At 39.9% G+C, this 21,631-nt stretch overlaps 1 protein-coding gene across 8 annotated transcripts in view; it reads left to right on the top strand.

Moving 5' to 3' along the window:
- The window catches only part of LOC124309311 (protein single-minded), a 61,907-nt gene that overhangs the window by 22,630 nt on the left and 17,646 nt on the right, over positions 1-21,631 (top strand). For 4 of the 8 annotated variants that reach the window (XM_046772849.1, XM_046772854.1, XM_046772850.1 and 1 more), the window contains exons 1-2: positions 16,080-16,424; positions 19,399-19,773. In XM_046772849.1, coding sequence (XP_046628805.1) covers positions 16,325-16,424; positions 19,399-19,773 — 475 coding nt within the window. In that variant the 5' untranslated portion in view covers positions 16,080-16,324. Of the gene's footprint in view, positions 1-16,079; positions 16,425-19,398; positions 19,774-21,631 lie in introns of those variants that run through there. The other 4 variants (XM_046772853.1, XM_046772856.1, XM_046772851.1 and 1 more) reach the window with 1 other exon arrangement.

Raw genomic sequence — 21,631 nt, forward strand, 5'->3', positions numbered from 1 at the left:
AAAATCTGACTTCATATTCGTAATCAGCGACCACGAAAAACTCTTGGACAGAGTTTTTTCCTCGGATTCGATCGGGTTCGAAATTTTCATCCACCATATCGGATCGGCCGTCTTGAATTTTTAAAATCCGATTTCAGATTCGTAGTCGGCGAACCGAAAACCGTAAAATTTATGTAAAACAGGTATATATACGTGTAGGTGGTTTAGCTTTCTCGGAAATGAATGATTCCTTAAATTCTCACGATTTTTTTCAATCAATTTCTTTCCAACAACAATAATTTACATAATATCGCAATAATTACTCTCGAGTATTGAAAACTTATTAGTATACTGTAAGAAATAGCAAAAAAACGTCAAAGAAATATTTTTTCAAAGCTCTATAATTATACAAATAATGGGTATAATAATGAAACGGGTGTTAAAAATTATATGACTCAAAGTCTTCAAAATCATTTCCTCTTCGAGTATTTCTCGGTACGCTTTATAAAGATCTTTAATTCTCTCGAAATTAAGGATGTGAGTAATCCCCCGACTCAATGTTTCACATTCTTCCACTTACACTGTTTAAATCAAGCGGTTATCTTCGGCCAAGTTAGTAGTTAAAATTTCGAGTTCCCTGAAACGATTCCTTAATTGATCCACGATCCATACCGTATGGATCACGTGCCTGCATGAGCCAAAGGCATTCTGCTCGACCTCGACAAAAAGAGAGAGAGAGAGAGAGAGAGAGAGAGAGAGAGAGAGAGATGTCAGTCAGTCATAGGAAGGTGACATCACGCTGGCAAAGAACGTGCCATAGAGAAAAACATGGCCGTGTTGAAATTGTCCATTTTTGCACGAAACATTGCAAAAGAGCCGAGAGATAACCGAGATTCGCGGCAAAAGCTTCGGTTCTTTCAGCCTTCAAGTTCCGACACGTAACTCTTATTATTATTGATCTCCGCACAGTCTTGCATATATTTTTAATATACGCATACATATACGGATGTTTTGTTACTTCTTACCATAACAAATAACATACGTCGTTATATCACGTTGCGCCAATATCTTAAAACAGCTGTCGTACGTGCATTTCGGTTACATTTGCACGTTTCGCGCTATCGCGGGATAAAGAAAACAAAATAAAAAAAAAAAATTAAAAGCACAAAAACAGCGCGATTACCGATAAAACGGATTGACGCGGATTTGTTTTAGGCACGTGATTCGACGGAATAAACGATGCGGGTAAAAGGAAACTTGGCGTGATAAATTCCGGGGGTTTTTGTTTCATCGCAGCTCGCGGAAAGTTTGAGCTTTTCGCAACGGTCTTGATGACACGGGTCTGGACACTGAGAAAGAAAAAAAAAAAATATCTCACTTCGGCTGCTCGGGATGGTTTTCGGTTAATATTATGTTTTCGAGTTCGTTGAATCCAAAAATTTGAACGCGAAATACGAAGCGTTTGCATAAAAAAAAAAACAAAAAAAACAAAAAAAAAGCATAACAATAAGAAACAGAAAACCACAATTTCGATACAACGAACTAAACGATATTTCTTATGAAATTAATCAAACAATTTTTCGATGAAATGTGCTCAACAACGGCGGAAAACGGATATCCAGAATGTAGAAGGGTCGTTATTCAGAATCGCACGATTCGGAACGATCGGTATTCCGAAAGTAACCGTATAGATGGCTTGCCACCAGAATTTCACATTCCGAGTCTATCCAACTAATCTATTTTGAATCGTGAAATATTTTATACACAGGATCAAAAAAATTCTGCAATATTTTTATCTCATTAAAAGATTGAATACCACTTTTGATGTCATAAGCTTGTATTTCTTGGCTTCTAATATGATACGAGTTATTGACTCTTCTCATATATCGCGACTTTTCGTTCCGACGATTCTGATATACCGCAATTCTATATTCCGAGCCTTCCACGAGACAACTACTCGGAGTTCTAACCGTTCTGATTCTTGATCCTTCGCATTTACGAATTCGAATAGATGAAAATTCTAATTTACGATCAATCCGAAGGTTATTTCATTCGTGTTCGCGAGCAATCGCATTTGCCTCGTTCTGCCAACGGCCTTTCGGAATTTTCACCGGTTGTGTATTCAAAATCCTTTAACTTCACAAATTCCGATACTTTTATATTCTATTTCCATTGTTTCTGGCTTAACGAAGATTCGTCACTTTCTTCATTCGTGATTGTGGATTTTCGATATATATTTATGTTCGGAATTCCGACCGTTGATTTTTAGTTTTTCTCATCTTTCACCCGCACTATATACAGGACTTTGGTCTCTCGCCCAACATACAGAAAAAATGGTTTGTCTGGTTGAAACCGAAGGTAGAAAAGACACCCCTCCCCCCTGCCACCCTTCTCGAACACGCCGTTCGTCGCGTATAAAGGCCGCAGGGACGACGGAAACGGGGTCCTCCGTCACCTCGGTAGGTCCACTAAATATCCGGATTTCCATTCCCCGGGCATGCTTACACCCGGAGGTGGCATACCTACAACCCACCCCGAAGGTCCGTTTACGCAGGGCGGCTTGCGCCATTTTGGATATGAGAATTCGTACAGCGGTACACCGATCAGTCACACTTAACGTCAGGGTGAAGTGCCGAGCTAAGGGCTGTCGAGGTTGGGTACCGAAGCCGAAGGGCTCCACCCGTTGGTGGGTCTCCCTCTCCATCCCCGTCTCCCTCCCTCTCCCTCTCTCTCTCTCTCTCTCTCTCTCTCTCTCTCTCTCTCTCTCTCTCTCTCTCTCTCTCGCTCTCTCTCTCTCTTTCTCTCTCGCCTCGCTCCAGGCTCGGCCACGTCGTCCGGGGTCGCAGAACAAGGGAGAGAAGTTTGATTCGCCCGAGATTCCCGCTCCGCAATGCTTTCACATCCCGATCCCAACCCTCCGATAATCCCGCATCAGCTCCGGGAGAATCGTCGAGATTCGGTCACGAGGGGTTGCCTGGAACAGCTACGCAGTTATACCGATTGTAGTTCTGCTAATTGTTGTTTGTGATCAGGCCCATTACTCGAGGGCCCAGAAAACTCCGGATTAAATTTATCGCTCACACTTATTCTACCCTGCCTAATTCTCTCCCTCTCTGATTCTCTCTCTCTCTCTTTCTTCGCTTGGACAGATGTTACACGTACCTCTGACATTCGCTTTAACCAAATTACGGGCATCTGCGACGCGGTGTTGATGTTTTATACACTTTATTAGGTGTCGAGATGTGTTTAAGGTTCGGACTTTTGTAGACCATACAATCCGACGTCGATCTAAGTCTGTAACCATGTTTGATGCTGGCTTTCTCAATCGAACGCAAGTATTTTTGCAGAGTGTTTTAGTACACACTGGATAACCTTGACATCACACTTTTTCACAGTCCAATCCATAAAACATTCCTCATCGTATCGTATGTTATACGTTTCTTAGAATTAAGAAATTTAACCATTGAATGGTCAAAGAACGCATCTTTAGACGTTTTACGGATGTTCGATGGATATTTTTGAACAGTTTTTGTTAGTCGGGATTTGGATCCAGTCTCTCAATACCAGAAAGCGCGAAATCATGTGAACCGATAAAATTCCGATCCATCCACTTCGTTGTTCATCCTGATTTAAAGACAAACAGAAATTTCTCACTCATCCCACATCGTGAGTCCAAAGATCGTCTCACCGTCATCGATTCATTGGTTTGTCAATTGTTTCGAGGAATCAGTTAGGGTATCGTACTCTAAGGGTATAGTTGACAAACCAATGAATCGACGAATGAGAAATTTCTGTTCATTTTTAAATCTACGATGTATCGGCTTTGGTAACCTTACAGTACCAGGTACTTGAGGATCGTATTTAATGCGTAGTTCAATCTGTGGTAGGTATGGCCGAAAATCTGACCACAATGACTAAAAAAAAACATGGTGTACGGTAACCCTAGACGATTCTTAATTGGATCTGAAGTGACACGGAACGTTTCTCCATTGCGAAAAAATAATTTCTTTCATTCGTCAAGAACCGGCGATTTTTCGAGACAATGTTTCATTCTTTGTGGCAGCTTGAGGGGTTATAGCTAGTCAGTGGGCCGAAAACAAGCGATTTTTCAAGAATTTATCACGAAGAGACATTTCAATTTATTAACATAAAAATTCATATACGTATTGGGGGGTAACGTTGAACTTCGTTCTGATATTTTTTATTTGTAAAAACAATGATTTTAAAGCTGCTAAAGATGTTAATTGTTACCAAAACGGTGGCTTCACAAAAAAAAAAGAAAAATCGATTTTCCATAAAAATGTTTCACTTAATTTGTTTAAAAATGCAAAATATTTATCGGCAAGAAAAAACCTTCGATCAAGGATTGAAAAATATATTTACAAAGCTGGTGTTAAAATTTGATACCGATCGGTTAAGCCGTTTCCAAGCTATCTTGCTCACCCGACTTTGAAAACATGGTTTCGAGAAAATGGCGTTCACAGTTTCAAAAGCACTTTCAAACGCTCCGTGGCGTCTTTGCAAATGTGCGCGTCACTTGGAGAATATTTGTCGGATCGACATGAAACTTTCTGTGCATATACTCTAAGGTGGTCCTTATTCAGGGTGTTGACGAATTTTTGGCAGACCATCCCCCAAATCAACTTCAAATAATTCGAAAACAAACGCCTAATTTTTTCAGATTTTTACATCGAATCTAAGATGGTCCGCATTGTGATCGAAGTTTCTTACGGAAATTAACACGGGTAAAACTTTTTCTCTCAGTATATATTTTATTGCAAGAGTGACAATGTTCCAAATAATCTGTAACCGCGAGATTTTGGTGAGAATTAGTGCTACTGTCTGGGAAAAAATACACATCATCGTACGAGGCAATCTAGACGAATTGCACAACCACGAAACCTGACTTTTTTTTTTTATTCAGAGGAAGTGCAATTCGTCTAGATTGCCTCGTACGATGATGTCTATTTTTTTTTCATACAGCGTCGCCAATGCCGACTGAAACCTCGCAGTTGCAGATTTTTTTGGAACATTATTACTTTCACGATAAAATATATAGTGCGAAAAAAAGTTTTTCTCACGTCATTTTCGTAAGAAACTTCGATCACAATCCGGGCTATCTCAGACTTGCTGTGAGAATCTGAAAAAATTTGGCGACTCTTTTCAAATGATTTGAAATTGATTTCGGTGATGGGGCGGTGAAAATTCGTCAACACCCTAAACAAGGACCACCCTAATATACTCGGATGCATTTACATTACACTGAGAGAAATTTTTAGTTCCGGTTACAGCTCGGTCCTTAACTATTTTCATTTTTTACCACGATCGAAAAACATAGTTCTAGGTAGAAAATGAAAATTAGTTTTCTAGCCATTACCGGAAAGTCTAGTATCCGTTACTATTCTTTCTCATTGCGATCACTCCTGCTATATTTTCTTCTAACTGTTACGAAAATTTAACGCTCGTGCAAGAATAAATTGACGTTGAAGCCTCGATTAACTAAAAAAGTAGAATAAACGTCACATACTGATTTTGCGTTGCAATTATCAAAAAAGGATCGACGATAGCGCAAAACGTTTACGCGTACCTCGTTTTTCGTAATTCCAACAATATTCAAACAGTATTTTTAACGATACCTGTATTACTGAATTTTTCTAGTCACTGTAACAAATGAAATTTTTCTCAGTGTACGAGAATGAAATTAAAAAAGAAAAACAATCGCCTTTTGAAAAATCCTGACTAAATACAACCCCCTTAAGCCTCCCTCGTCCTCACCTTGGATCAAAGCCACTGGCAATGAAAGGCTTCCGAGTTCTGATCATCGACGACGGATGTCGTCGAGCCGTGCCATCGTAGCTAAAAGAGAACGCGCTCATGTTTTAACGCACACGCTTGTAAACATGCGGGCATTTTTGATTTGGTCCGGCTGTTGCCTCCTGAGACTGGAGAGACTCGGGTTTCAACCGTGCACCAGGCGTCTAAACACAGGCTCGAATTCGTGATCAATAAACCCTGGCAAACCCATCAACCTGCCTGCCTTCTCGCCCCCCAAACCCCTCCGCCATCCATCCTTCCTCCTCTGGTTCACTGTGACAAATCTCGTCGAGATATTTGCGTCGTATGTGTACGTGTGCAAGCTTTGTGCACCTTGTACGACTGCACGTATGACCCACAAGTATTTGTTCACTTGGTTACTAACCGTACATCGTAAACAATAACGAATATCCAGCAGTGCCAATTTTTAAGTGCGCTAATTAGCAGCCACTGTCGCTTTTGACATCCGTCAAACCACGTTGATCGTACTCGGTGTTCGTGTGAATCATGATCTGCCAAAATGTTCTGCTTTCCAAGTCGACGTTTAACGTCCTACTTCTACTACCTGTAACTTCAAACGTTTGAAGATAGTAAAGTATGTTCAATATACCGATTTACTAATTGTTAAGTTTAAGCTCAAGGTGGGGGCTGTTTAGAACCTCCTCTAACCCTCCCGAATCAGAGTTAAACCTGGTTGCCTGAAATCCTCCTTTAACGCTAAAAATCTTACCCCATTGATGAAGGTCCATCGATTCTGATTGATTCTGATCGAGTATACAAAAATGTCGAAATGGCCGTGAATGTATCTATAGAGACGGAGTTACAGGTCCGATGTGGGAGCAGTAAATCGAACATCATCGAAATAGTTTCAATCCTCTACCAATAGCGCCAAAGTAAGGTTTGGCACTTGAACCTTTAGCGAGTTGGAGGTTCAACGCGTGGTTCGTTCTTAAATTTTTCGAAGCAAGATGGTCAGGATGTAGGATCTCTAGCTTCGGTTTCCTTCAAACTAAGTCGACACGAACCTTGGCAGTATCAAACGTAGACGCTAAATATTTCCACTTGGTTTCCGCATCGTCGATCAGTCACAAGCACCATCCATTCATCCATTCGACGATGCGTCTTCCTATCGTTGGGTCTTTCTCAACCGTCTCTACGGCAATGCAATCGTTCGTCGAAGTCTCTGTTCCTCCTTGGCCACCTTGATGTCCCTACCGGACTATGAGAGCACCATAACGGAGGAGCTCGGAGGAGTGAAGAGGGGGAGGATGGAGAGGGCCGCGTATTGCTTTACGGTTCTTGACGTTACGCTGACGCGACACAATGCCCTCTTTTGCTGACTGGTCGCAGTCGTATCTGAGGATTGGGGCCCCGAACGAGTATGTTGGCATGTTGGCTGATGTAGACGACACATTACGCGCCCCGTGTTCCGAACTCCGTGGATCGTACTTGGCAGGCCTGAAGCACGGTTGTATCAAGTATGAGTTTTTATACATTCGCACGTACATTTTGCTCAATATTTTAAACCGCGTTCTAAGCTTGTATAACGAACTCTGCCCACAATATCGGGCGCTGCATAAACTGCAACAAACAAGACCGAGGTCGTGTATGCGGATTTTGACTCCATGCTTCACTTGGAGTATAGTCGACGTTTCGAGTTCCTCCGCATATTGTAGGTACGGCTCTCTCACTCTCTCTCTCTCTCTCACATTCTCTCGGAGTTCTGCTCTCCGGAGCTGACTAATTGCAAACCTCTGCAACAACGGCTCGTGTTACTTCGTCCCTTGAACTAATTGCATATTAAGTAAATAGCTTCAACGGTTTCTTTTGCGACTGTAGATATGCACTTCTGGCCAATGGTTGGTGCTCAGCTACATGCTCTCGCCTTCTTTGCGACACGCTTGCTCAATGATATTTCGACGAATTCATCGAGTGACGTAATTCGGTACCGGAGTCACCAAAGATACTGAGGAGATGGTACGTCGGTGTTACTTCGCGACGACGAGGTTTATCTTAGATTTTAAGTTCGAACATCCGTTCGGCGAAAAAATGCAAGCTCTCAAGCTTCGATGAGTTATTCGTTTGACGTAAAATATTGACAATTTCTAAGATTCGTCGATACTTTGAACCTGGGATGGGCGATGTTCAGAAAATAATCGATTACACGAATCGATAAACTTTCAAAACAAAAATCATACAATATCACAAAATTAGCGAAAGAAAAGGACTTGAATGAAAAAAGATAAAAAAACAAACAATTAATCGAACAGTGAAAAAACATCGACAGAAAATTACGCATCGCCCATTCCTGTATACTTTGAACGCTTGCAGAGCGAATCGAAAATTTTATAGAGAAGAAAATCAATTTCCTCCGACGATTTTCAACGGTGTAGTAAAATTGGCCGAATTATTTATTTTAATCTTTGTTGGTATCGTTTTCTTTATTTTTTTATTGTTTTTTTCTTTCGTCTCTCCACCGAGTAGATACAGCGAATCTACTGTACATATGTACGGAGGTATGTAAATAAATACGTATGTATACGTAGAGGAGCGTGCGTGATCTACCGTAGTTTTTTAAACAAACATATAACTATATATGAGCTCGCAGAACGGTAGAAGAGCTGCGAAACAATATTTGACGAGATTTACGCGTTCGTTCGAATGTTTTCATAGCGTAAATCCGCGGCATGCGCGACGAGAATGACAACTGGGTGCAAAATGCGAAGGTTCATACATTACAAGTTGTATTTACATTCACAGAGTCTGTATGTAACGCGTATCCGTGGCGGGGGATGAAAAAAAAAAAAAAAAAAAAAAATCTTTCACGCACACGTTCGATGAAAAAAAAAAAAAAAGTTGCACAATTTTGTCCGAAGTGTAGCTTAAAGCGTTTAATATTTTTTCGATATTATCCTTAACGATATTTGAACAATTTGTTTTTTTTTTTTTTCTTTTCAAAATCAATTTTTCAACAGTCCTTAGCATTCTTACGTTCGTAAGATTTTAATCGCTGAAAACTGATCTAAAAAACTCATGGCGAATCACAGTGTACGATACTTCGGTTAAATTGAGTTTTTCAACAAGCTTTGAAATACGAATCTTGTAAGACTGTCTTGAAAAATGTTTGAACACGAAAGACGCTGGTAGTTTTTTGAAAGAAATCCGTTGACCAGAATTACGAAAAGTTGTAATCCGAAGAATTTGATCGGGTTTAATTTTCCGTACGAATTGTTTTACTTGCATATTTTGGGTTAAAAAAAAAAACATGTTGAACGTTGTTCGTTGAAAACGGAAAAAGAAAAGAAGAAAAAAAAAAAAAAAAAAATCGTCGTCGACCCGATTCCGATTCATCCGAACTGAGTTCGAGAGTAAGGGTGGTTGGTTTGTCGACTTCGTCTTGCTGAGATCCTCTTCAAACGTACCGGGAGAATTATTATTCGGGCTGATAATTATAATCGTCGGCGTTTAATTCTTCATATATAATCTGACGCTACCCCGAAGTGGCAAACAGCAAATTGGATTTCTCAGCCTCGGGAATGGAGAAGAAAGGGCTTATTTCGGATGTTTGTTCTTTCGGTGGGTCGGTGTCGTAATATATATATATATATTATATATATATAATACATGTAATATATATATATATATATATATATATATATATATATATATATATATATGTATAAGGCGACGCCCCCGCCCCCCTCTCCCACGGGATGCCATCCTTACTATACGTACTCCGCGGGAAGACATAAACTGCGCAAGGGATGCTGGGACACGAAGTATGCTAATAATTTAGGCCTTGGCTGTATAATATCTTACGTCACAGCGTCAACCACCAACCACCGCCTAGTCTTTCAGCTATTATTCGGACGCTCTCCTATTATAACTGTATATAGGTATGTACGCATGCAAAACTCGGCGTCTTGTGTTATTATTGTTGTTGTTACATCGAGAGATTCTCTTGATATTATTTAACTTGTTTCATTTTCATTGGTTTGAGACCAATGATACTCAGCACTGAAAAAAACCTCGCAAACTGATTTCGCGTTGCAATAGCCAAAAAAGGATCGACGATAGCGCAAAACGGTTACAACGAACAGTTTTTTTAACGATACCTGTTTTACGGAATTTTTCTAGACACTGTGAGAAATGAATTATTTATCGACAAAATTGTCCGTCTAGAGTAGCTAATTTAATTTGCCAGGACGAGAGCAAACGTTGTGAATTTTTGCGTATGAAATTTGAGATTCGTTGCGGTAGAAGAAGAAGAAAAAAAAACCGCAAGAGTATTAACGCGAAAATCATTCTTTGCTCCGAATATCGTGAAAGTGAAATTCTGTAACAGATACGATTTTGTAGGGCATCGATTGCGTTGTGATCCGAAACGAAGAAGATTAATGATTTTTGAAACCGTAATATAAAATGAACGTTGCGTTTACATTGATATTTATTATTCAAACGTCGAGTCGTTGAAAATTTCATTCGTCGGTCGGATCGTTGAAAAACTTTCCGCGCGTTCAAATTTTTTTTCCGATCAACTCGCATTTAATTACAGGCGTATATTTTCCGTCGATCGTTCGTAGAGTGAGAATATTTTCCGATCCTCGCGACAAAAACTAGCTTCAAGAATCAAGGACCTGCAGAATTGTCGGGTCCCGTATCGTCGCGAGTGCGCAACAAGAAGCGTCGATCGATCGAATATAATCTGTCGATGAATCTGAGGTGCGCGTTATCTGCGCCAAGATATCTTAAATCAATTCATCCCTCCGTTCGTCGATCGAAAAAGACAGATGATCTCAAGTCGTGGGAATTCTATCGATGCTAAATGATTTCTCCTCTCCTCACGCGCAACAAAAAATTGCCTTGTTCGATAACGAAATCGAAATACATTCGATGCAAAAGTAGAGTGGTAAAGCTGAACTTTTCTGTAATACGTAGTCACGAAATCGAAAAATAACATAGCAAAAGAGAGCTAAAATAAAGAATCTTTGTAAATCAATAATAGACGTTCATTTTTTATACGTTCTTCAAGTTGGCATATAAAGCGCCCCGTTACGATGACGTAACAAGTTTTTTTTTTTTTTTTTTTTTTTTTGTTACTTTCACGGGTTCCGAAATCCCCGTAACACTCTACACGGAATTCCTGACCTAGATTACGAAGCGTTGAAACGCGCGGTCACAAAAATTGGGGGTGTTGGGTTACGGTACAGAAAAATAAAAGTCAGCGAGTGAATATCGGAATAATCCCGAGTCTTTCGGAGAAGACAGTCGGGGGTGTGTTTGATTGTCTTGAAAATGATGCATCGTCGGAGCAAGGAAAACATCCCGACTCCACCCCTCGCAGCTTGCACGGAAAGCTTCAACGAGAGGCTGGAAGATCGCTCTCATAGAAAAACGAGTGAAAATATGCGGCGGAAACGGAGCTAATCCGTTCGCTGGTTGCCGAGTCGTGCCTCGTGCCGGAATTTCAGTTTTCACGACGCATTGAGCTGGTCACGAACGCCCCAAAATCACCCCCGCCGTCGACCTTCTCTTACGACCGTTTAACAAATTTTTCATGACCGACTCAATGGCGGAGATGAATTTTTAACTTCCGTTCATTTTTCGGGATAATTCTTCACCGAAAACCATTACCAGAGTCTTCATTCAACGGTCACGAAACTTTTTCACCAATTCTCAATGCTTCGATTATGTACATCCCGTTTTATTCTTTTTTTTTTTTTTTTTCTTCTACTTCGCACTTCGTTCCATTCTTCGGATATCCAGAATATTGTAAATTTTATAGGTGAAAAAATTTTAATCTGGCGATTGAATCACGTGAATCCATTGAATTGACAAATTTCACCGAAAACTGAATGTTAATTCTCGTATGGTTGGAACTCCCTTAAGACGTTAGTTTATGCAGAGGAAAATCGGTGACGATCGAATCAGAGTGATTTGTTGATATCGATCAAAAAAATTTCGTATACGAATTTACGGATTTTGAAAGATTCTAATGGATTTTAAAGATGTAATACGATTTGGAATAATTTCAATGGTTACGGAAGACGCGAAAGGATCTCAAATCATTTTAAACGATTTTATCGTATAACGCCAAGTTTTTACGCAACTTTTCACGACGTCCATAAATTTGTAACAATTTCAAATAATTTCACTAGATACATACGTCGAATGATTTTTAAACTAACGCTAAGCGACGTCAAGGATTTTTTAAGATCTACAAATATATATTATCCGGTAGTGTTTCACAATTTTAGGAGCCAAGTTCCGCGAGAATTCATTAAAAGTCGTAAGAGGGTTCGATTTTGCAATTGTTTACGTAGTTTTTGTAACATCGAGCTTCCTCACGTCGGATAAAGTATCGAAAAGTTCGCGAATATTAATTATCAGGATTGATTCGAGACCAAAAAAAAATTAGCTGATCGGTAAATTCGAACGAGACTGAAGTTAACGTTAACTTGACAGAATTTTCAAAGAACAAAAAAAAAACCCCTGCTTTGCAGCAGCAGAAATACTTTAAACGGATTGAGTGTACAAGACACGAGTACATTCGGTGAAAAATTTGGTTGTAATGATTAAAATTTGGTCCTGGCAAAAAAATTTCAGGGTTAACACAGACTCGAGCAAACGTTGTTTTGACGCAACAAAAAAGTTCAGTTGATTTTACAGCGCGCAGAAAACAAAATGTTTGATCAATGTCTGAGAAAAGGTTTCGCACCACAATTCCATAGATTCTGTTGAGATTGCGAAATCATTTTGTAAATGTTGATAAATAATTGTTCAGTTGTTGTAACTGAAAAAATGATTCAATGATGTTGGATCACGAATGATTTAGTTCTACCGATTGTACCAGACAGATGCCTGGAGTCTCTTCCAATAACTGCTCGTATTACTTCTCTTGCGAGAAAGGATTTTCAACGCGTTACAGAGGCTATTTTGACACTTGGATAAATTTTTATTTTTGTAGATTTACGATTTAACATATTATTTGGTAGCTATAATCAATTGATAGCTCTCGTGATTTCGTAAATTTGACTAATCTTTATCCACCGAATAGATTTAGCGAATTATATGAAACGATTTATTGTTAGTTGAATCTACCAAAGGTTGTTCAATATTTTGATGACACCGTTAAAACAGTATTATTTCATTAAATAGACTAAATTAAAATCGAGATTTCCTATTTACAAGTATCTATATTATATTCAATTAAACTTTTTTGTAACTTCGAGCCAATTATTTAATTAATTTTGCCATTTATAACAAAATATTGCGTTCCGACGAGAAAATTTTCCCCAAAATACATCGACAAATTGATTTCCGTGAAAAAGTTGAACGTTAAACTCTGACACCGGGTTTCGGACGATCCGAAAATTGCGAAATTGTGATTTTCCGAAAAGGGCAAATTATCGAGAGTAAAATCGCAAAATCCAGCCTCGCCAATTCACCCACCGGTATGTCAAACCGTTGTTGTTGTATGAAAAAATTCCACGGGTATACAGAATAATTCACATTACGGCGCGTTGTTTCGTCAATGTTTATGCGGCAGCGGCTTAGCGGCCTTTCGACACTTGACAAAACACAGGAAACGGGTAGGTAGGAACAAATTCCACCCACCGAATCCTCCTCGTACCTACAGTCGGAATTTGGAATTTCTCAGCTCTAAAATAAGGTCACATTCCTCTACGATGTCTCCGTTAATCGGGCCTCGATTCACTCGATTCCGTGAAAGTTTACTCCTTTCAAATAAAAAATAAGTCGAATAAATAAATAATAAGTATTGTATTCTCAGACCGACATCACAACGGCTTTGATCGTAATAAAATAAATCCAATTTCAAACCGTCTCAAATTGAATTCAAAAAAACTATCGTTCGGTACTTTTACTTTTTACTTTAGCATCGTGTTGATAATTGTTTACATATTCAAAGAGTTTGAATAGTCTTCTAAAAACAAAAGAAAATGTATAAAAATCTGAAACGTGTGCCGAGAGAGAAGTGAAAAAAAAAAAATCGTAGATTTTACATCTCCTGCATTGTATATATGGACAGAATTGTTTTTTCTTTTTTTTTTCAGTTAAATTTACATCAATCGTGGCAAGATTTACAAATCCGACAATGAGAGTCACAGTTACAATATGTTTATGTATGTAATTCTACCGCAATCGATGTAGTTTCGACTCCAAAAAAGAGCTGTCCATTTATTTACCACAGAAAGATGTAAATCTATGTAAGAATTTTTCACCTGATACTCGTATCGGAAAAAGGTCCCGAGACCTTTTCTACCTGTCACCGACTTAGCCAATCCACAAACAACGTCTAGATTAATTTACAAGCGAAGGTAGCTCAGAGCTGTTGGAACAAGTGTTTAAAGGCATTGTTGGCGTGCGAAATACCTTTAAAACGCCACATCTGGACACCAGATGTGGGGATATTCCAATATGAGGATGGTCTTAGCGGCAGGTTCAGTGCGTAAAAATACCTGCGTCGCAAGTTTGAATACGTCTATTGTAGAGTACAATGCAAATGGACTGCACCTTCTACATTGCCAACACGTGTTACCTAGATTTTCCAAACTGGTATAATAAACCGTTAGTTACGACCGTTTGACCCTCCGTGCTTATGTCCCGCACTTCGCAACACATGGTTTGCATTAAGATAAGCTTTTCTCTACCTGTTCACCGCAATCCTGCAGCCTGTCCAAACTCACCATTAAGCTCTTTTCCTCCCTCGCTTACAACAACTTGGTATACTCGCTGCAGGTTCAGACCCGAGACATTGGTAGACATCTTTCCAGATAATTCCCTTACACCGTGTATTGTAACCTGAATTTAAAAACAGTTAGACTAAGTCTGGTCCCATTGACAAGTTAGACACAGGTGTCTACGACAATTTCTTTATGAATAACAAAACTTCTACGACCGATGCAAACCGGCATCCGTTCGTAACAAGACGCGCGATGTAAAACAATGCAAATGTCTATCGTTCGTTAGTAAAAATTGTTCGTTATAATACGAACTCCTGTAGCGAGTAACCTCTTGAATGATACAGCACCTGACGTGACGGAATGAAGTGACGAAAACGTTAAAGAATTCATCACGGTGCGATGGGTTTGCAATTTCATCGATTAAATCCAATCCTGTGTAGAGATATGCGGATAATTCTTCCGATGAAACATTTTTCATTCAACGAGATCAACGATTTTCCACACAGAGTTAACGATGGAGAAATTTTACAGTAGTAGGATGAGATCTGACGTTCAGACATTTGCCGGATTCTTCCTCACCTTGTCACAAACCAAATTTTTAGTCGACTTATACCGCAAGAGCGGACTCAGGAAACGCATAGAATATTTCCTCTCTGACAGCTTCTCTCATTACACAATAAATCGGTAACCTGAAAACATTGAAGGTTTCTACAGTGAGACGTAAAGGAATCGCAGCTCAACTAAGAATGTTAAAATTTCATACGAGGCAATACCGATCATCGATTCAACGATTTCGTTCGGGAATATACAGTGCTGATTAAAGTTGAGCGAAATTTAGTTATTTTCATTTAGACTCCCGAATAACCGTATACCGACAAGATCCAACGAGGGATTAATCTTTTCTAACCTCGATCCGTTTACGCATATCACGGATGCACTCTTCCGTTGACGGTTCTCAATGGTGGTAAAAAGTAACTAGATTTCCGTACACCATTGGAAGCTGATCTCGAGCAGTTTCATTTGGAACTCGAGGTCCTGCCCCAGTTGAAGGTTGGAAATGAAATTGACAATCGAGGTTCCCGAGTTAGTCCATTGAAGAGTTGGGACTTTCCCAGCGGCCTTCTCGGCAGGACTTGCCGGGTATCGACGGGGGTTCGGTCGGAAGGTCGCTCGTCAGGGGAACAGTGCAGCCACCAGCAATTGCCTTTCCCTTTGATTCGACCATCTACGCCCCTCCTGGATTTCCCCAGGCTTGGGATTTTCCCTCGACCCCATAGGCAGTCACTAGGTGTATACAAGTGCGAGTACGCTACGGAGGCATGTAAGCGGGATGGATACATAGAGTGAATGAGTGAGTGAGAGACAGAGAGAGAGAGAGAGGCACCGCGTTCCCCTCTAAATGACCCTGGGAAGGGTGGGGCTTAAAGTGAGGGTGTTGAGTGCTGGGTGTTACCTACAACCCGGAGGTGATATACATAGGTATACAACCAAGCATCGCCGAGACAACGTGGGGCAGAGAAGAATTGTACATTCAGGAAATCAGTCAGTTCTTCCTGACGTCGTGGCACCGTCAGTCAGTCAGTCAGTCAGTCGAGATCGGGGGTGCGAGCGAGCGCTGCTTTTTCCACCCCGATTTCTCGGTGTCAGTTTTGACTGGCGGCGGGAAAATAAGCTGCGTGCGTCGTTGTTTCAATTTCGTCTATCTTGTTTTCCCGCCTTATCGCGTGTGAAATTATGCGGGAGACTTGTCGCAAGTTCTGCGATGCGTGAGATTGACTTTGCTGTTATTTCAAATATCGCAAAAAACGTCAAGAAAATCAATCGAAATGGGACCAATGATTCGGACGGCTGCTGGCCTATCGGCCAGCGATCCATACGTCGAAACGTGGAAGAGGAGACGGGCTGTCGACGACACGATTCAAAAAGGTACCCGATAACCGCTCGTTTTTTATTTTTACCGAGTTTGGGAATCGCGTCGACGGAAATAAGTATTCGACAAACGGAGGCAGTGACAGGATCTGGCGGGTTTCTCTCACCGACAGAACGCATTTTAAATTTGAATCGTATCATGCCCGCGTCAATTTAGGAACGTTTCGCGCTTTAGCGCAGGTTTTTACAGAAAAAAAAAAAATTAAAAATTGATCAATCGACAGGAGTAAAAATAACGTTGGCAATGTTCTCGGTTCACGTTTCGTCGTACCGAAAACAACTCTATCTCTTCGGTGAATGTGGAGTAATTGTTAGAGTTTGCGAATTTATTACAAGTATCTGTAAGGTATCGCATTTCCACACGTGGCGAAAAGTACAATGTCTACATATGGGGCGAAAATAATTTATTCAGAGAGATATTACAATAAGCTTTTATGTTCATTTTCGTGAAAAGTGCAATCCAAAAATAGTACTTTTTTTTTATTCTTATTTATATTCCGTAGTTATGAAATCTCCATTTTCTAACAGGTATCTGCAAAAATTTTATTACATTTTGTAAGATTTTTCGGGAATATTTTCAGATTTTAGAAAGTGGGCTTTTATTTTCAAGTTTTTTAACGATACTTCAGATACGCTGGGTAGAGATATTTTGAAAATAATTGCGTTTGCGTTTTTCGTCACGTACTTTCATTGGACAAAAAATCTAAAACCAATCTAAGACATCGATTTAGAATCTCGATCGATATATCATGGAATGCCCCGTATACTTATTCTACACACGTGCGCAGAAGCGCTTGCGTTGAATGTTGCGACACAAGCGATTCTACACACGAGCGAAGGTGCAATTAGGTACGACAGCGTGCCTCGTGTATGTCGCCATATATAATGTTACACGTTCGTACGTGTATTATACGTAGGTGTAGATATGTTGCACCGACTTATGTAAGTTATTCCTAGAACGCGAAACGATTGCCGACTACGAGTTTGCCGCTTCGTGGTAAGCCGCTGCCATTGCCTGCAATTTTTTTTTTTTTTTTTTTTTTTACAACTATCGTGCTCGGTTAACCGCTCCTCAAACAATCCGAACTGTTAAAGCCCGTTGTAACCCGCTTCCCTAGAACTGCAACGGTTCTTACGTACAGGCGACATCGCGATTACGGATATCGTAACAATGATTACTGTTTTTCTTGAATATGAGACGACATTCTTATTGTTCACGTTGTAGCTGAAGTTCAGACAAATTAAACGAGTCCAAGCACATTGATTTTGGACTTACCGTTCCCGAGATATCGTGATTTCAAGTCGTAGGGGTAGCGCGAGTTGCGCGACTAGCCAACTCGCTCTGTAAACCTAATCACGCAACTGAAGCGAATCGCGAATTGCAAACTGCGATATCTCCGGGCTCCGCGGTCCGAAATCGGCTGACGAGGGCTCGTTGGATTCGTCTCATCCTCAGCTCTGACGTCAGTGACGAGATAATCGTCCACGGTCCTTTTCAACGTAATGTGTCGTATCCGCAAAAGAGTGACGAGTGTAAGAAAAAATAGATTTTTCGACTTCCAAGCCTGTTTCGTCACTCGTACTTTCGTTTATTGCCATTTTCTATTAAGCCGCGTACATAAAATATGTATTTATTGGAATATATCGTTAAACGTGAAACTATATACATCTAATTGGAAGAAATTTTGTGCCTAATTGCTTTACAATAACTTCTGTAAATTATTTTCCAAGTTGAAAGGTAAAATACCTTCCTTACAGATTCCAAGAACGAGTAATCCGTAGTGAAAACTTGAGTGACTCTTGTAAACTTGTAATTAAAATTCATAAACAATTTTTTTATTTATTTTTTTTTTCTGCTTTTTCACCCCGTCGAATGCTTATTCAGGCGAACGTGTAGGTGAGAATGCAAATTTATCGCGGATGAAAAATCCATTATTCAGACGATTTCCATATCCGGAAGAGGAAGAGAAGGATCTCTTCGTAGCTTCGTCGTTAGAATGCTCGTTTTAACGATGGCGAAGGTACCTACCACCAACCTACCTCCGCGGATGGTCTCTTCTCGACGCTTCTCTACACCGTTCGCGGGAAATAACGTTGTGGTACTTCATGTACGACAACCGTGCAGTATATATTATCGCTCGCCCTTCGTGGCGTTTTCCATCGTAGACTTGGCTTCTTCGTCCGGTAAAATTAGTCCCGACGCGTCTCGTCGAGTCATTATAACCGAGGGGAAATTTCCACCGCCGCAGAAGGTTTTCCATTTTTATAATACATTTCCCATCAACTTTTCAGGCAAACTAAATTCTTGCACATATACATATGAAACGCATAGTCAAATTTAATCGTACACAATTTTTTCTTTGGTTTATCGACCATATCGATCCGTGATCTTAGACCGAATGAGAATGCGTGTAATAACGTATATACTTGCAGAGGTAAGTAGTTGCGTGTTTAGTACGAGGTTCAATTATGAGACATAGTAATGGGTTGTGTATCGGCAAAGCGACGATTAGGCAAACGACGACAATCCGTGTCGCAGTTAAGTTAATTCACCTTGTATGCTGATAGGGTAAATTTAACGCCGTATAAAGTACAGGCGAGGCAAGTAGATGGCACTGCCATTCCCGCTATTACAGCATTGATTTTCCACCCCCAGGGTCCAGCCTCTCTCTCTCTCTCCCCCGTTTTGTCATCATTGACTCGAGGTTCAACGTGATTGACTCAAAGTCAACTTCACCGGGTAGAAGGACAGAACGATGGAAAAGGATCGTTGAAACTTTTGACCAATAAAATTTTTCATTGGAGCTTTTTCCAAGTGCATCTTTACCCGATCCAGAATTCGTTTTCTACAAAGATCGGATGAAATATTTCGATATTTCTCGATGTAGAAGGTTTCCTTGATTCCTGCATTGAACTGTACATAAAAAACGCTTGTCAAGTAACTCGAGAATTGTCAACGGTGATGTTTCAGGTGGCGCTAATCATTCGAGTGATATTTTGGAGCTTCAGAACGCGAGTAAAATTCTTGAGAACAACAACGAGACGAGTAATAAAAACAACAACGGCTCGAGTAACAACTACGAGAAGAAGAGCAGCAGCTACGTAACTGGGACGAACGACGGTTGTTCGTTAAACGTAGCCAGCCTCGCATCCGGTCCCCAAGAAGTTGTGATGAAGGAAAAAAGCAAAAACGCGGCGCGGTCTCGTCGCGAGAAGGAAAACCAGGAATTCTTTGAACTCGCAAAGCTCCTTCCACTCCCCGCCGCCATCACCTCTCAACTCGACAAGGCCAGCATCATCAGGCTGACGACGAGCTACCTCAAAATGAGGCACGTCTTTCCTGATGGTGAGTTTCCTCCCAAAGTATACCTATATCCTCAGAAGTAAGAAAGACGTCATCTGCAAGGTGAGCTTTTCAAAAAGGAATATTCGTTTCTGCCGAAAAGTTGTTTTTTTCTTTTTTTTTTTTTTCATACATTGAAAAAAGTTTGCACCAGATATAGATTTTTCCTACTTTCTATTCTATTTTCAGATCTACGTATGGATATATTTTTTTTTCCTTTTTTCGTATCATCAATTTTTTTTCAAACAAATCGAATTTTTTCAAATCATTTTCGCATCAGTCGGTGCGATTATTATTAACTTTTACAATTGGATGTCAGCAGGTTTAAGAAAAATTCACTCACAATTTCGACAGTACCTGAAGCGTGCTTCATCGATTTTTTTCATTATGTGACATTTTTTATTAAAGTACGTTGAAAAATATGAAACCCGTTTTTAAACATGCCAATTCAGCCATTCAAGGGGTAAATATTAATATGTTACCCATAAAATTTAGTCCCAAGAATCTGTTTAGTAGGAATTATTGATAGTAACGTAAAATTTATTGATAGACAATAATATGCTCACTGTTTTTACCCTCAGGTTTTATCTCTCATATTTTGGGGGTTAACTTTTGGTTGGTTTTTACCTGTTGAAGAGCCGAAAAAAAACAGGTCCAATGTTTTTTGAAGTAGGTAATCAAAGATGTCACAGAACGTAGAAAATCGATGAGATATATCACTCGGGTATATTTTTTCAGAATGATTCTTGAGTCACTTGCGAAAGGTTTTTCGTTTGAAAATAACTCGAAAATGGGTCGACCGATTTCAATCAAACTTGGTTTCATGTTTTCATCAACATTTCTTAGCAAAATTATTCTAGCAATCAGTTTTTTTTTTTTTTTTGGCGAAAATCCTATGGTTAAAAATTCTTAGATTATTAATGCGAATAACGAGATTAGCTGGAAGTCTATGGTTGGCCAGAAGTTAAAACACACACGAGTGAGTTTTTGTAAACTGGATCGAATTCTCGAACACCTGAATGAAAGTCGTTGTAGGGTGGGGTTGAAGTTTCGATTTTTAAAAGTTCCGAAAGCGCCTAATTACGATTTATTTGGTGGTGAAACTTGAGGTAAAGAAATCAAACTTTGCAGAAACAACAACGTTTCGAATGGTCGGAAAGCCGACGGCTTAAAGTTCCAAAATGGAATATTTCGAAAATTCAAGTTACGATAGAACAAAATTTCGAAAAATTGAGTTTCGATAGAGTGAGATTATGAAAATTAAAATATAATCAAGTTTACTCAACGAGTGGGTGTAACAAATGATTCCGAAAGTAAAAGTATCGAGAATCCAAAACAAAGATAAATCAAAGTGGTGAAATTTCACCAAGTCAGAAATTCACGGAACTGAAAACCTCGAGTCATTCGGAATTTCGATGTTTCGGATTTCTTCACTTTCGGAACTTTGACTTGTCCGAGTTACCCCTTTTCGGCATTTTTTCCTTTCGCAACTTTGAGCGTCGGGTTTCGGACCGTTGAAAACTTTGATTTCTTTACTTCAAGTTTCAGCACCAAAAAATCGGGAATTTGGCGCTTTCGGAACTTTTCAAATTTGGAATTTCCACCCCGCCACGCCGCGCCGTTGGGAGCTTATCTATGCAAAGAAGGAGTAAAAACTGAGTGCGTCATTGCAATTTCCACGACGAATATCGATCATAATTCAAAATTGAAGGACCCTGTACGAAGACGTCGAGGGTCTGGTACAGAGCCCACTAGAGATCCTCGCAAAGGGCAAATAATATCGGATGAGATGGGTGTGATTGTGCACTTAGTGCATTGTTAGGCCCGGTTCTTTGTAAGCAAAGCATGGGGGCCACCGGGT

The sequence above is a fragment of the Neodiprion virginianus genome, chromosome 7, assembly GCF_021901495.1.
Source record: "Neodiprion virginianus isolate iyNeoVirg1 chromosome 7, iyNeoVirg1.1, whole genome shotgun sequence".
NCBI classification, from domain to species: Eukaryota; Metazoa; Arthropoda; class Insecta; order Hymenoptera; family Diprionidae; genus Neodiprion; species Neodiprion virginianus.